Source organism: Oncorhynchus tshawytscha, unplaced genomic scaffold (assembly GCF_018296145.1).
Source record: "Oncorhynchus tshawytscha isolate Ot180627B unplaced genomic scaffold, Otsh_v2.0 Un_contig_79_pilon_pilon, whole genome shotgun sequence".
Taxonomy (NCBI): Eukaryota; Metazoa; Chordata; class Actinopteri; order Salmoniformes; family Salmonidae; genus Oncorhynchus; species Oncorhynchus tshawytscha.
This window is the reverse complement of record NW_024609662.1, coordinates 99381-113183: the sequence shown is the minus strand read 5'-3', so window position 1 is coordinate 113183 and position 13803 is coordinate 99381. Positions and strand designations below refer to the sequence as shown.

Here is a 13803-nt window from a genome sequence, read left to right as displayed (position 1 = left end):
GGTTAGGGTTAGGGGTTAGGGTGAGGGTTAGGGTTATTATATGGGTTTGGGTGAGGGTTAGGGGTTAGGGTTAGGGTTAGTGGGGTGAGGGTGAGGGTTAGTGTATGGGTTAGGGGTAAGGGTTAGGGTTATTATATGGGTTAGGGTGGGGTTAGGGTTAGGGTGTAGGGTTAGGGTGAGGGGTGAGGGTGAGGGTTAGGGTTAGGTATGGGTGAGGGTGAGGGTTAGGGTTAGGGTTAGGGTGAGGGTTAGGGTGAGGGTTAGTGTATGGGTTAGGGTAAGGGTGAGGGTTAGGGTGAGGGTTAGGGTGAGGGTTAGGGTTATTATATGGGTGAGGGTGAGGGTTAGGGTCTACGTTCTCTCCCAGACTCATGGATAGAACATTTTGGAGTGTAGCATCAGGTAACCGGACCACCAGTATGCATCATAATACAACCTACACTCAAAGGACATTACTTCAATTCTGTTGGAGTTTCAGACTAGACCAATTATGTACCTAAGACATCTTAAATCAGGTAAAAAATAATACTGTTTTTCTGTCATGGTAATATGCAGTAGGCGAGGTATTGTATAATTGCACAATCATTTTAATTTTTTTTTTTTTGGGGGGGGGGGGACTTGGGCTCATAAGCCTATAGGCATAACATTTAATATACATGTGAGTGTTTTTGAATGATTTATCACCTTAGAAAGCACTGTCCATTTCTTTGTTGTTAGGCTTGTTTGTTTTACACTGTTTCAAACTGCTCAAATTGATCATCAAAGTGAGGTGAGTTTTAAAAGTAAGATAGGCCTTCTGTTTTAATGATAAGTGTTGGATGTGATTTTAGATTGCATTTGCATTGATATCTGAGTGATTAGAGGGACAGTAGAGCCCTGAGTTCCAGGCCATTAGGACCTGATGGAGGGACAATAGAGCCCTGAGTACCAGGCCATTAGGACCTGATGGAGGGACAATAGAGCCCTGAGTACCAGGCCATTAGGACCTGATGGAGGGACAGTAGAGCCCTGAGTACCAGGCCATTAGGACCTGATGGAGGGACAATAGAGCCCTGAGTACCAGGCCATTAGGACCTGATGGAGGGACAGTAGAGCCCTGAGTACCAGGTCATTAGGACCTGATGGAGGGACAGTAGAGCCCTGAGTACCAGGCCATTAGGACCTGATGGAGGGACAGTAGAGCCCTGAGTACCAGGCCATTAGGACCTGATGGAGGGACAGTAGAGCCCTGAGTACCAGGCCATTAGGACCTGATGGAGGGACAGTAGAGCCCTGAGTACCAGGCCATTAGGACCTGATGGAGGGACAGTAGAGCCCTGAGTTCCAGGTCATTAGGACCTGATGGAGGGACAGTAGAGCCCTGAGTACCAGGCCATTAGGACCTGATGGTAGTTGGCAAGTTGGGTACAACCAAAGCATGTGCAGAGTTATTTTATATCCTGAGATTTTAGAGTATTCTGAAGAGATGTAGAATTACGTTCATAGTCCACTGCTTTTGACCAGAGCCCACAAGTGCAATGTTGTACACTAACTATATAAGGGAATATGGTGTCATTTTAAATCACATGCTTATTTGTCAAATGTTTATTTGTCACATACACATGTTTAGCAGATGTTATTGCGGGTGTAGCGAAATGCTTGTGTTTCTAGCTCCCAACAGTGCAGTAATATCTAACAAGTAATATCTCAACAATTTCACAACAATACACAGAAGTAAAGGAATGGAATTAAGAATATATAAATATTAGGACGAGCAGTAGATTGATATTTGATCCTACATATTGTACATTGTAAAACAGCTATTTTCTTAATTTGTGTTTCAAGTTATTTTTTCTCTTCCAAATTATGAACAATATTCCTACATATTCCAATAGGAGTCTGCAGTTCCTGTACCAGTCTAGCTTGTCTCTAACCAATCAATAGCACTGTTCTTACCCGTGTCACATGGAAACAAAGCATTTTACTATAAATATTTAGTGCCTATGTGTTTCCATTCTCATAGCAGTATTTCACTGCGTTGATGTAGGTTGTGTTCATATGGCCTATAAGTGTCTGTCAGCCATAATGCCTCATGGGATCAGGAACACCAACAGCAGAGTTCTGCTGCTCCAGGCAGGAAATAAGGGACGTCTGTAATCGCCTGTCTGTAATGGCTGGCTGCGACAACCTGGGTCAGTGATTTATGGATTACAATATGTGCTCGCTAATTATGATTGAACAATCTCTCTGGGTCAATTTGTGCATCAATGTTTGTTTTCTTTCCTCTGCCTGGGGGACGGGGGGGGGAAATTCACAAACTTCAAAAGCCCTGTTTGTGTGATGCTCCGGTGTAGCTTCAAAAGCCCTGTTTGTGTGGTGCTCCAGTGTAGCTCCAAAAGCCCTGTTTGTGTGGTGCTCCAGTGTAGCTTCAAAAGCCCTGTTTGTGTGGTGCTCCAGTGTAGCTTCAAAAGCCCTGTTTGTGTGGTGCTCCAGTGTAGCTACAAAAGCCCTGTTTGTGTGGTGCTCCAGTGTAGCTTCAAAAGCCCTGTTTGTGTGATGCTCCGGTGTAGCTTCAAAAGCCCTGTTTGTGTGATGCTCCAGTGTAGCTTCAAAAGCCCTGTTTGGGTGATGCTCCGGTGTAGCTTCAAAAGCCCTGTTTGTGTGATGCTCCGGTGTAGCTTCAAAAGCCCTGTTTGTGTGGTGCTCCAGTGTAGCTTCAAAAGCCCTGTTTGTGTGATGCTCCGGTGTAGCTTCAAAAGCCCTGTTTGTGTGGTGCTCCGGTGTAGCTTCAAAAGCCCTGTTTGTGTGGTGCTCCGGTGTAGCTTCAAAAGCCCTGTTTGTGTGGTGCTCCGGTGTAGCTTCAAAAGCCCTGTTTGTGTGGTGCTCCGGTGTAGCTTCAAAAGCCCTGTTTGTGTGATGCTCCGGTGTAGCTTCAAAAGCCCTGTTTGGGTGATGCTCCAGTGTAGGACGGTGCCAACACACTGTCAATGACACTGACTCTACTCCAGCCACTTTAATCATGGGAATTGATGGGAAATGATGTAAATATATCACTAGCCACTTTAAACAATGCTAACTTATATAATGTTACTTACCCTACATTGTTCATCTCATATGCATACGTTGATACTGTACTCTATATCATCGACTGCATCCTTATGTAATACATGTATCACTAGCCACTTTAACTATGCCACTTGGTTTACATACTCATCTCATATGTATATACTGTACTCGATATCATCTACTGTATCTTGCCTATGCTGCTCTGTACCATCACTCATTCATATATCCTTATGTACATATTCTTTATCCCCTTACACTGTGTATGACAGTAGTTTTTTTGGGAATTGTTAGTTAGATTACTTGCTCGTTATTACTGCATTGTCGGAACTAGAAGCACAAGCATTTCGCTACACTCGCATTAACATCTGCTAACCATGTGTATGTGACAAATAAAATTTGATTTGATTTGATTTGAAGTCAAAACAGGTTGGTTGGAATCTCTGGTTGAGAGAGTGATTATCATCATTCACATTCTATATGATCAGTAAGCTGTAGAGACAATGTTATACAGAGACAGAACCATACAGTCACATCTTTTCTATTGGCCTCTGAAGAAGCTGCTCTTATCCAATCACAACCAACCAGCATCATCATTTGTTGGTTATTACTGCATTAGTGTGTTTCCTCACATGTAGCCTATTTGGGTTTTTTTTACACATTGAATTGACTTGAACATGTGAGAAATATTTATATATATTTAATGATTTTAAAGTAAATGAAAACTTGGAACTATTTTTATTCCTCTGTTAGTTTTTATTCCTCTGTTAGTTTGAGGTGTGTGTGGTCCACACTAGTTCCTTTTAATTTGATCCTGGTGGATTACCACTGTCAAGAACAAAGCAACTATCCATCACCAATCATAGATCACAGCACCTCGAGCAGAGCAGGAGATGGTGCTGTTCTGCTCTCTCATTTGTCTTGCTTGTTAGACATATCAAAGTGGTGAATGTGTGTTTTATTTTCTCCCTGAAGGGTGATGCCTGCTGGCTACATGAACCTAGTGTTGAGGGGAAACTCAGTAGGGTGCAGTGGGGTTCTTCATGTGTGGATGCAGACATTGTTTGATGGCTTGGAAAGGGAACAAAGAGGGGTATCAACATTTATGTGGATGATCCCTCATTCACTCCATCTCTTTCTCCCTTCCTCTTCCCTTGCTTTGTCCTCTCTCCCTCCATGCCTTCCTCTCTCCTTCCCTCCTCTCTCTCCCTCCATCCCTTCCTCCCTCATTCCCTCCTCTCTCTCCCTCATCCCTTCCTCTCTCCTTCCCTCCTCTCTCTCCCTCCCCTCCCTTCCCTCCCTCTCCTTCCCTCCCCTCCTCTCTCCCCCTCCATCCCTTCCTCTCTCCTTCCCTCCTCTCTCTCCCTCCATCCCTTCCTCTCTCCTTCCCTCCTCTCTCTCCCTTCCTCCCTCCTTCCCTCCTCTCTCTCCCTCCATCCCTTCCTCTCTCCTTCCCTCCTCTCTCTCCCTCCATCCCTTCCTCTCTCCTTCCCTCCTCTCTCTCCCTCATCCCTTCCTCTCTCCTTCCCTCCTCTCTCTCCCTCCATCCCTTCCTCTCTCCTTCCCTCCTCTCTCTCCCTCCATCCCTTCCTCTCTCCTTCCCTCCTCTCTCTCCCTCCATCCCTTCCTCTCTCCTTCCCTCCTCTCTCTCCCTCCTCTCTCTCCCTTCCTCTCCTCCCTCCCCTCCCCTCCTCCCTCCTCCCTCCCTCCTCCCTTCCTCCCTCCTTCCCTCCTCTCTCTCCCTCCATCCCTTCCTCTCCCTTCCCTCCTCTCCTCCCTCATCCCTTCCTCTCTCCTTCCCTCCTCTCTCCCCTCCATCCCTTCCTCTCCCTCCATCCCTTCCTTCCCTCCCTCCTCCTTCCCTCCACCCCTTCCTCCCTCCTTCCCTCCATCCCTTCCTCTCCTCCCTTCCCTCCACCCCTTCCCTCCTCTCTCCTTCCCTCCACCCCTTCCTCCTCTCTCTCTCCCTCCACCCCTTCCTCCCTCCTACCCTCCTCTCTGTCTTACAGCTGGAGGCAGAAGCAGTGCCAGAGGTATCAGAGAAATATGAGATTACCTCAGTCCCGACCTTCCTGTTTTTTAAGGTGAGTCTTATTACCTCAGTCCCGACCTTCCTGTTTTTAAGGTGAGTCTTATTACCTCAGTCCCGACCTTCCTCTTCTTTAAGGTGAGTCTTATTACCTCAGTCCCGACCTTCCTCTTCTTTAAGGTGAGTCTTATTACCTCAGTCCCGACCTTCCTGTTTTTAAGGTGAGTCTTATTACCTCAGTCCCGACCTTCCTGTTTTTAAGGTGAGTCTTATTACCTCAGTCCCGACCTTCCTGTTTTTAAGGTGAGTCTTATTACCTCAGTCCCGACCTTCCTCTTCTTTAAGGTGAGTCTTATTACCTCAGCCCGACCTTCACTCTTCTTTAAGGTGAGTCTTATTACCTCAGTCCCGACCTTCCTGTTCTTTAAGGTGAGTCAAGTAGTGTAAAAAACTAAGTTCCACTACTAGGCCAAAAGTATTCTATGATTCGGCTATTTCAGCCACACCCGTTGCTGACAGGTGTATAAAATCAAGCACACAGCCATGCAATCTCCATAGACAAACATGGGCAGTAGAATGGCCATACTGAAGAGCTCAGTGACTTTCAATGTGGCACCGTCATAGGATGTCACCTTTCCAACAAGTCAGTTGGTCACATTTCTGCCCTGCTAGAGCCGCGCCGGTCAACTGTAAGTGCTGTTATTGAGATATGGAAACGTCTAGGAGCAACAACGGCTCAGCCGTGAAGTGGTAGGCCACACAAGCTCACAGAACGGGACCGTCGAGTGCTGTAACGCGTAAAAATGGTCTGTCCTCAGTTGAAACACTCACTACAGAGTTTAAAACTGCCTCTGGAGGCAATGTCAGCACAATATCTGTTCATCGGGAGCTTCATGAAATGGGTTTCCGTGGTTGAGCAGCCGCACACAAGCCTAAGATCACCATGCGCAACGCCAAGCGTCGGCTGGAGTGGTGTAAAGCTCGCCACCATTGGACTCTGGAGCAGTGGAAACGTGTTCTCTGGAGGGATGAATCACACTTCACCATCTGGCAGTCCGACAGACAAATCTGGGTTTGGCGGATGCCCGGAGAACGCTACCTGCCCCAATGCATAGTGCCACCTGTAAAGTCTGGTGGAGGAGGAATAATGGTCTGTTTTTCATAGTTTGGGCCAGTCCAAGTGAAGGGAAATCTTAACCATACAGCATACAATAACATTCTAGATGATTCTGTGCTTCAACTTTATGGCAACAGTTTGGGGAAGGCCCCTTTCCTGGTTCAGCATGATAACAATGCCCCCGTGCACAAAGCGAGGTCCATACAGAAATGGTTTGTCGAGATCGGTGTGGAAGAATTTGACTGGCCTGCACAGAGCCCTGACCTCAACCCCATCAAACACCTTTGGGATGAATTGGAACACCGACTGCGAGCCAGGCCTAATCACCCAACATCAGTACCCGACCTCACTAATACTCTTGTGGCTGTATGGAAGCAAGTCCCCGCAGTAATGTTCCAACATCTAGTGGAAAGCCTTCCCAGAAGAGTGGGGGCTGTTATAGCAGCAAAGGGGGGGACCAACTCCATATTATGGCCATGAACATACCTTTGGTCATGTATTTTGTGTGTGTGTGTGTGTAAACATAGCAAAAAAAGAAACGTCCCTTTTTCAGGACCCTGTCTTTCAAAGATAAGATCTTCATTGTAAAGGGTTTGAACACTGTTTCCCATGCTTGTTCAATGAACCATAAACAATTCATGAACATGCACCCATGGAACGGTCGTTAAGACACTAACAGCTTACAGACGGTAGGCAATTAAGGTCACAGTTATGAAAACTTAGGACACTAAAGAGGCCTTTCTACTGACTCTGAAAGATACCCAAGGTCCCTGCTCATCTGCGTGAATGTGCTTTAGGCATGCTGCAAGGAGGCATGAGGACTGTGGATGTGGCCAGGGCAATAAATTGCAATGTCCGTACTGTGAGAAGCTTAAGACAGCGCTACAGAGAGACAGGACGGACAGCTGATCGTCCTCGCAGTGGCAGACCACGTGTAACAACACCTGCACAGAATCGGTACATCCGAACATCACACCTGCGGGACTGGTACAGAATGGCAACAACAACTGCCCGAGTTACACCAGGAACGCACAATCCCTCCATCAGTGCTCAGACTGTCCACAATAGGCTGAGAGAGGCTGGACTGAGGGCTTGTAGGCCTGTTGTAAGGCAGGTCCTCACCAGATGTCACCGGCAACAACGTCGCCTATGGGCACAAACCCACCCTCGTTGGACCAGACATGACTGGCAAAAAGTGCTCTTCACTGACGAGTTGCGGTTTTCTCACCAGGGGTGATGGTCGGATTCGCGTTTATCGTCGAAGGAATGAGCGTTACACCGAGGCCTGTACTCTGGAGCGAGATCGATTTGGAGGTGGAGGGTCCGTCATGGTCTGGGGCGGTGTGTCACAGCATCATCAGACTGAGCTTGTTGTCATTGCAGGCAATCTCAACACTGTGTGTTACAGGGAAGACATCCTCCTCCCTCACGTGCTACCCTTCCTGCAGGCTCATCCTGACATGACCCTCCAGCACGACAATACCACCAGCCATACTGCTTGTTCTGTGTGTGATTTCCTGCAAGACAGGAATGTCAGTGTTCTGCCATCGCCAGTGAAGAGCCCAGATCTCAATCCCATTGAGCACGTCTGGGACCTGTTGGATTGGAGGGTGAGGGCTAGGGCCATTCCCCCCAGAAATGTCCGGGAACTTGCAGGTGCCTTGGTGGAAGAGTGGGGTAACATCTCACAGCAAGAACTGGCAAATCTGGTTCAGTCCATGAGGAGGAGATGCACTGCAGTACTTAATGCAGCTGGTGGCCACCAGATACTGACTGTTACTTTTGATTTTGACCCCCTATGTTCAGGGACACATTATTCAATTTCTGTTAGTCACATGTCTGTGGAACTTGTTCAGTTTGTCTGTTGCTGAATCTTGTTATGTTCATACAAATATTTACACGTTAAGTTTGCTGAAAATAAACACAGTTGACAGAGGACTTAAATTTGTTTTTGTTGCTGAGTTTATATCTATCTTCCTACCTACATACAGTACCAGTCAAAAGTTTGGACACACCTTTTCATTCCAGGGTTTTTCTTTATTTTCACTACTTTCTACATTGTAGAATAATAGTGAAAACATCAAAACGATGAAATAACACATGGAATCATGTAGTAACCCCAAAAAATGGTAAACAAATCTAAAAATATTTGAGATGATTCAAAGTAGCCACCCTTTGCCTTGATGACAGCTTTGCGCACTCTTGGCATTCTCTCAACCAGCTTCACGTGGAATGCTTTTCCAACAGTCTTGAAGGAGTTCCCACATATCCTGATCACTTGCTTTACTGAAGTTGCGAGACATTGCAAGCCAAGAAATTGTGAGCAACATTATTCCGTTGCGAGCTACAACTTTTGATTGCTGATAGAGTCAGAACCGTGCACTAGGCCTGTCTGCCCTCTCGCTCCGTCCCTCACTAGCTCGCTATGAAAGATGCCAGTGTTTTGTGTTCTCGGAAGTACGACAACTAATCACATCTCCTCCATTCCAAACATGCTGGATCTTAGGAGTCGATTCCTGGCGGAATTGAATCTTGACACCCCTGAAATAGGATTCGATTCCTGGCGGAATTGAATCTTGACACCCCCTGAAATAGGAGTCGATTCCTGGCGGAATTGAATCTTGACACCCGCCGAAATAGGAGTCGTCATGCAAGGAGTCAAGGAATCAACTTATTTTGGGGTCGACCCTTCATCGTCGTTAACAGTTGGACAAATGGCAGAGAAAGACCAGCAGTTCTGTATGACAATACTTTGAGAAGTTAATTTTTATTTTTTATTTTTACCTTTATTTAACCAGGCAAGTCAGTTAAGAACAAATTCTTATTTTCAATGACGGCCTAGGAACAGTGGGTTAACTGGTCTAGGAACAGTGGGTTAACTGGTCTAGGAACAGTGGGTGAACTGCCCGTTCAGGGGCAGAACGACAGATTTGTACCTTTGTCAGCTCGGGGATTTGAACTTGCAACCTTCCGGTTACTAGTCCAACGCTCTAACCACTAGGAAATGAGAAGGAAATGCAGACTTTGAGGTGGAATTGAGGTTCAGTAATAGTAGAGCAGGTAGAATGCTTCACCGTCTGAACGGGACGCACCGTGAGGCCCAGGTCTGAAAGGGACTCACCGTGAGACCCGGGTCTGAAAGGGACTCACCGTGAGACCCGGGTCTGAAAGGGACTCACCGTGAGACCCGGGTCTGAAAGGGACTCACCGTGAGACCCGGGTCTGAAAGGGACTCGCCGTGAGACCCGGGTCTGAAAGGGACTCACCGTGAGACCCGGGTCTGAAAGGGACTCACCGTGAGACCCGGGTCTGAAAGGGACTCACCGTGAGACCCGGGTCTGAAAGGGACTCACCGTGAGACCCGGGTCTGAAAGGGACTCACCGTGAGACCCGGGTCTGAAAGGGACTCACCGTGAGACCCGGGTCTGAAAGGGACTCACCGTGAGACCCAAACCGTCTGAAAGGGAGTTCTGCCAGTGAGACCCGGGTCTGAAAGGGACATCACCGTGAGACCCGGGTCTGAAAGGGACTCAAAGGGACCGTGAAAAGGGACTCGGGACTTCTTGTCACCGTGAGACCCGGGTCTGAAAGGGACTGGTGAGACCCGGGTCAAAACTCAAGACCCGGGTCTGAAAGGGACTCACCGTTTGAAATAAACATTTACTCATTGAGACCCGGGTCTGAAAGGGACTCACTGAAAGGGACTATGTGAGACCCGGGTCTGATGCTGCCCGGGTCACTTGAGACCCAAACCAGCCTGCCAGCAGCACAGCTGCATTTGTTGTGGTGTATTTTATGAATTTTTCTTGTCGTTTTATAACGGAAAACTGGAAGAAACAAAACAAGTGTTTGAAATAAACATTTACCGTGTCAAGTTCATTAGTTCTTTTATCATTTGTACAGTATGGTGAGTAACATGCTGCCCTTGGGATGCCTCTATCAGCCTCCGAGGCTGCTGGTGAGTAACATGCTGCCCTTGGGATGCCTCTGTCAGCCTCCGAGGCTGCTGGTGAGTAACATGCTGCCCTTGGGATGCCTCTGTCAGCCTCCGAGGCTGCTGGTGAGTAACATGCTGCCCTTGGGATGCCTCTGTCAGCCTCCGAGGCTGCTGGTGAGTAACATGCTGCCCTTGGGATGCCTCTGTCAGCCTCCGAGGCTGCTGGTGAGTAACATGCTGCCCTTGGGATGCCTCTGTCAGCCTCCGAGGCTGCTGGTGAGTAACATGCTGCCCTTGGGATGCCTCTGTCAGCCTCCGAGGCTGCTGGTGAGTAACATGCTGCCCTTGGGATGCCTCTGTCAGCCTCCGAGGCTGCTGGTGAGTAACAGGCTGCCCTTGGGATGCCTCTGTCAGCCTCCGAGGCTGCTGGTGAGTAACATGCTGCCCTTGGGATGCCTCTATCAGCCTTCGAGGCTGCTGGTGAGTAACATGCTGCCCTTGGGATGCCTCTATCAGCCTCCGAGGCTGCTGGTGAGTAACATGCTGCCCTTGGGATGCCTCTATCAGCCTTCGAGGCTGCTGGGAAGTGCTTGTCTGTTAGGAGAGGTAACACACACTGGGTATCAGGATCAGTAGGAGAATAAAACCTAGTTTATAGCTTCTCCACAGTTAGTACCATAAAAACCTAGTTTACAGGTTCTCCACAGTTAGTACCATAATAACCTAGTTTACAGGTTCTCCACAGTTAGTACCATAATAACCTAGTTTATAGCTTCTCCACAGTTAGTACCATAATAACCTAGTTTATAGCTTCTCCACAGTTAGTACCATAATAACCTAGTTTATAGCTTCTCCACAGTTAGTACCATAATAACCTAGTTTACAGGTTCTCCACAGTTAGTACCATAATAACCTAGTTTATAGGTTCTCCACAGTTAGTACCATAATAACCTAGTTTACAGGTTCTCCACAGTTAGTACCATAACCTAGTTTACAGGTTCTCCACAGTTAGTACCATAATAACCTAGTTTATAGGTTCTCCACAGTTAGTACCATAATAACCTAGTTTATTCTCCACAGTTAGCTTCTCCACAGTTAGTACCATAATAACCTAGTTTACAGGTTCTCCACAGTTAGTACCATAATAACCTAGTTTACAGCTTCTCCACAGATAGTACCATAATAACCTAGTTTACAGCTTCTCCACAGTTAGTACCATAATAACCTAGTTTACAGGTTCTCCACAGTTAGTACCATAACCTAGTTTACAGGTTCTCCACAGTTAGTACCATAATAACCTAGTTTACAGGTTCTCCACAGTTAGTACCATAACCTAGTTTACAGGTTAGTACTCTAGTTTACAGGTTCTCCACAGTTAGTACCATAACCTAGTTTACAGGTTCTCCACAGTTAGTACCATAATAACCTAGTTTACAGGTTCTCCACAGTTAGTACCATAATAACCTAGTTTACAGGTTCTCCACAGTTAGTACCATAATAACCTAGTTTACAGGTTCTCCACAGTTAGTACCATAATAACCTAGTTTACAGGTTCTCCACAGTTAGTTTACCTAGGTTCTCCACAGTTAGTACCATAATAACCTAGTTTACAGGTTCTCCACAGTTAGTACCATAATAACCTAGTTTACCTCCAGTTTACCATAATAACCTAGTTTACAGGTTCTCCACAGTTAGTACCATAATAACCTAGTTTACAGGTTCTCCACAGTTAGTACCATAATAACCTAGTTTACAGGTTCTCCACAGTTAGTACCATAATAACCTAGTTTACAGGTTCTCCACAGTTAGTACCATAATAACCTAGTTTACAGGTTCTCCACAGTTAGTACCATAATAACCTAGTTTATAGCTTCTCCACAGTTAGTACCATAATAACCTAGTTTACAGCTTCTCCACAGTTAGTACCATAATAACCTAGTTTACAGCTTCTCCACAGTTAGTACCATAAAAACCTAGTTTACAGGTTCTCCACAGTTAGTACCATAATAACCTAGTTTACAGCTTCTCCACAGTTTACAGGTTCTCCACAGATAGTACCATAATAACCTAGTTTATAGGTTCTCCACAGTAAGTACCATAATAACCTAGTTTACAGCTTCTCCACAGTTAGTACCATAATAACCTAGTTTACAGGTTCTCCACAGTTAGTACCATAACCTAGTTTACAGGTTCTCCACAGTTAGTACCATAATAACCTAGTTTATAGCTTCTCCACAGTTAGTACCATAATAACCTAGTTTACAGCTTCTCCACAGTTAGTACCATAATAACCTAGTTTACAGGTTCTCCACAGTTAGTACCATAATAACCTAGTTTACAGGTTCTCCACAGTTAGTACCATAATAACCTAGTTTACAGCTTCTCCACAGTTAGTACCATAATAACCTAGTTTACAGCTTCTCCACAGTTAGTACCATAATAACCTAGTTTATAGGTTCTCCACAGTTAGTACCATAATAACCTAGTTTACAGCTTCTCCACAGTTAGTACCATAATAACCTAGTTTATAGCTTCTCCACAGTTAGTACCATAATAACCTAGTTTACAGCTTCTCCACAGTTAGTACCATAATAACCTAGTTTATAGGTTCTCCACAGTAAGTACCATAATAACCTAGTTTATAGGTTCTCCACAGTTAGTACCATAATAACCTAGTTTATAGCTTCTCCACAGTTAGTACCATAATAACCTAGTTTACAGGTTCTCCACAGTTAGTACCATAATAACCTAGTTTACAGGTTCTCCACAGTTAGTACCATAATAACCTAGTTTATAGGTTCTCCACAGTAAGTACCATAATAACCTAGTTTACAGGTTCTCCACAGTTAGTACCATAATAACCTAGTTTACAGGTTCTCCACAGTTAGTACCATAACCTAGTTTACAGGTTCTCCACAGTTAGTACCATAATAACCTAGTTTATAGGTTCTCCACAGTAAGTACCATAATAACCTAGTTTATAGCTTCTCCACAGTTAGTACCATAATAACCTAGTTTATAGCTTCTCCACAGTTAGTACCATAATAACCTAGTTTATAGGTTCTCCACAGTTAGTACCATAATAACCTAGTTTACAGGTTCTCCACAGTTAGTACCATAATAACCTAGTTTACAGGTTCTCCACAGTTAGTACCATAATAACCTAGTTTACAGGTTCTCCACAGTTAGTACCATAATAACCTAGTTTATAGGTTCTCCACAGTTAGTACCATAATAACCTAGTTTACAGGTTCCATAACCATAACCTAGTTTACAGGTTCTCCACAGTTAGTACCATAACCTAGTTTACAGTTAGTTCTCCACAGTTAGTACCATAATAACCTAGTTTACAGGTTCTCCACAGTTAGTACCATAATAACCTAGTTTACAGGTTCTCCACAGTTAGTACCATAATAACCTAGTTTATAGGTTCTCCACAGTTAGTACCATAATAACCTAGTTTACAGTTCTCCATAATAACAGTTAGTTAGTACCATAATAACCTAGTTTACAGGTTCTCCACAGTTAGTACCATAATAACCTAGTTTACAGGTTCTCCACAGTTAGTACCATAATAACCTAGTTTACAGCTTCTCCACAGTTAGTACCATAATAACCTAGTTTACAGCTTCTCCACAGTTAGTACCATAATAACCTAGTTTCCACAGTTAGTACCAT

At 45.3% G+C, this 13803-nt stretch overlaps 1 protein-coding gene across 1 annotated transcript in view; it reads left to right on the top strand.

Annotated features, from left to right (window-relative positions):
- The window catches only part of glrx3 (glutaredoxin 3), a 44821-nt gene that overhangs the window by 7975 nt on the left and 23043 nt on the right, over positions 1-13803 (top strand). Inside the window, exon 3 of the mRNA XM_042316689.1 lies at positions 5052-5126. Within this exon, the coding sequence (XP_042172623.1) occupies positions 5052-5126 (75 nt within the window). The remainder of the gene's footprint in view (positions 1-5051; positions 5127-13803) is intronic.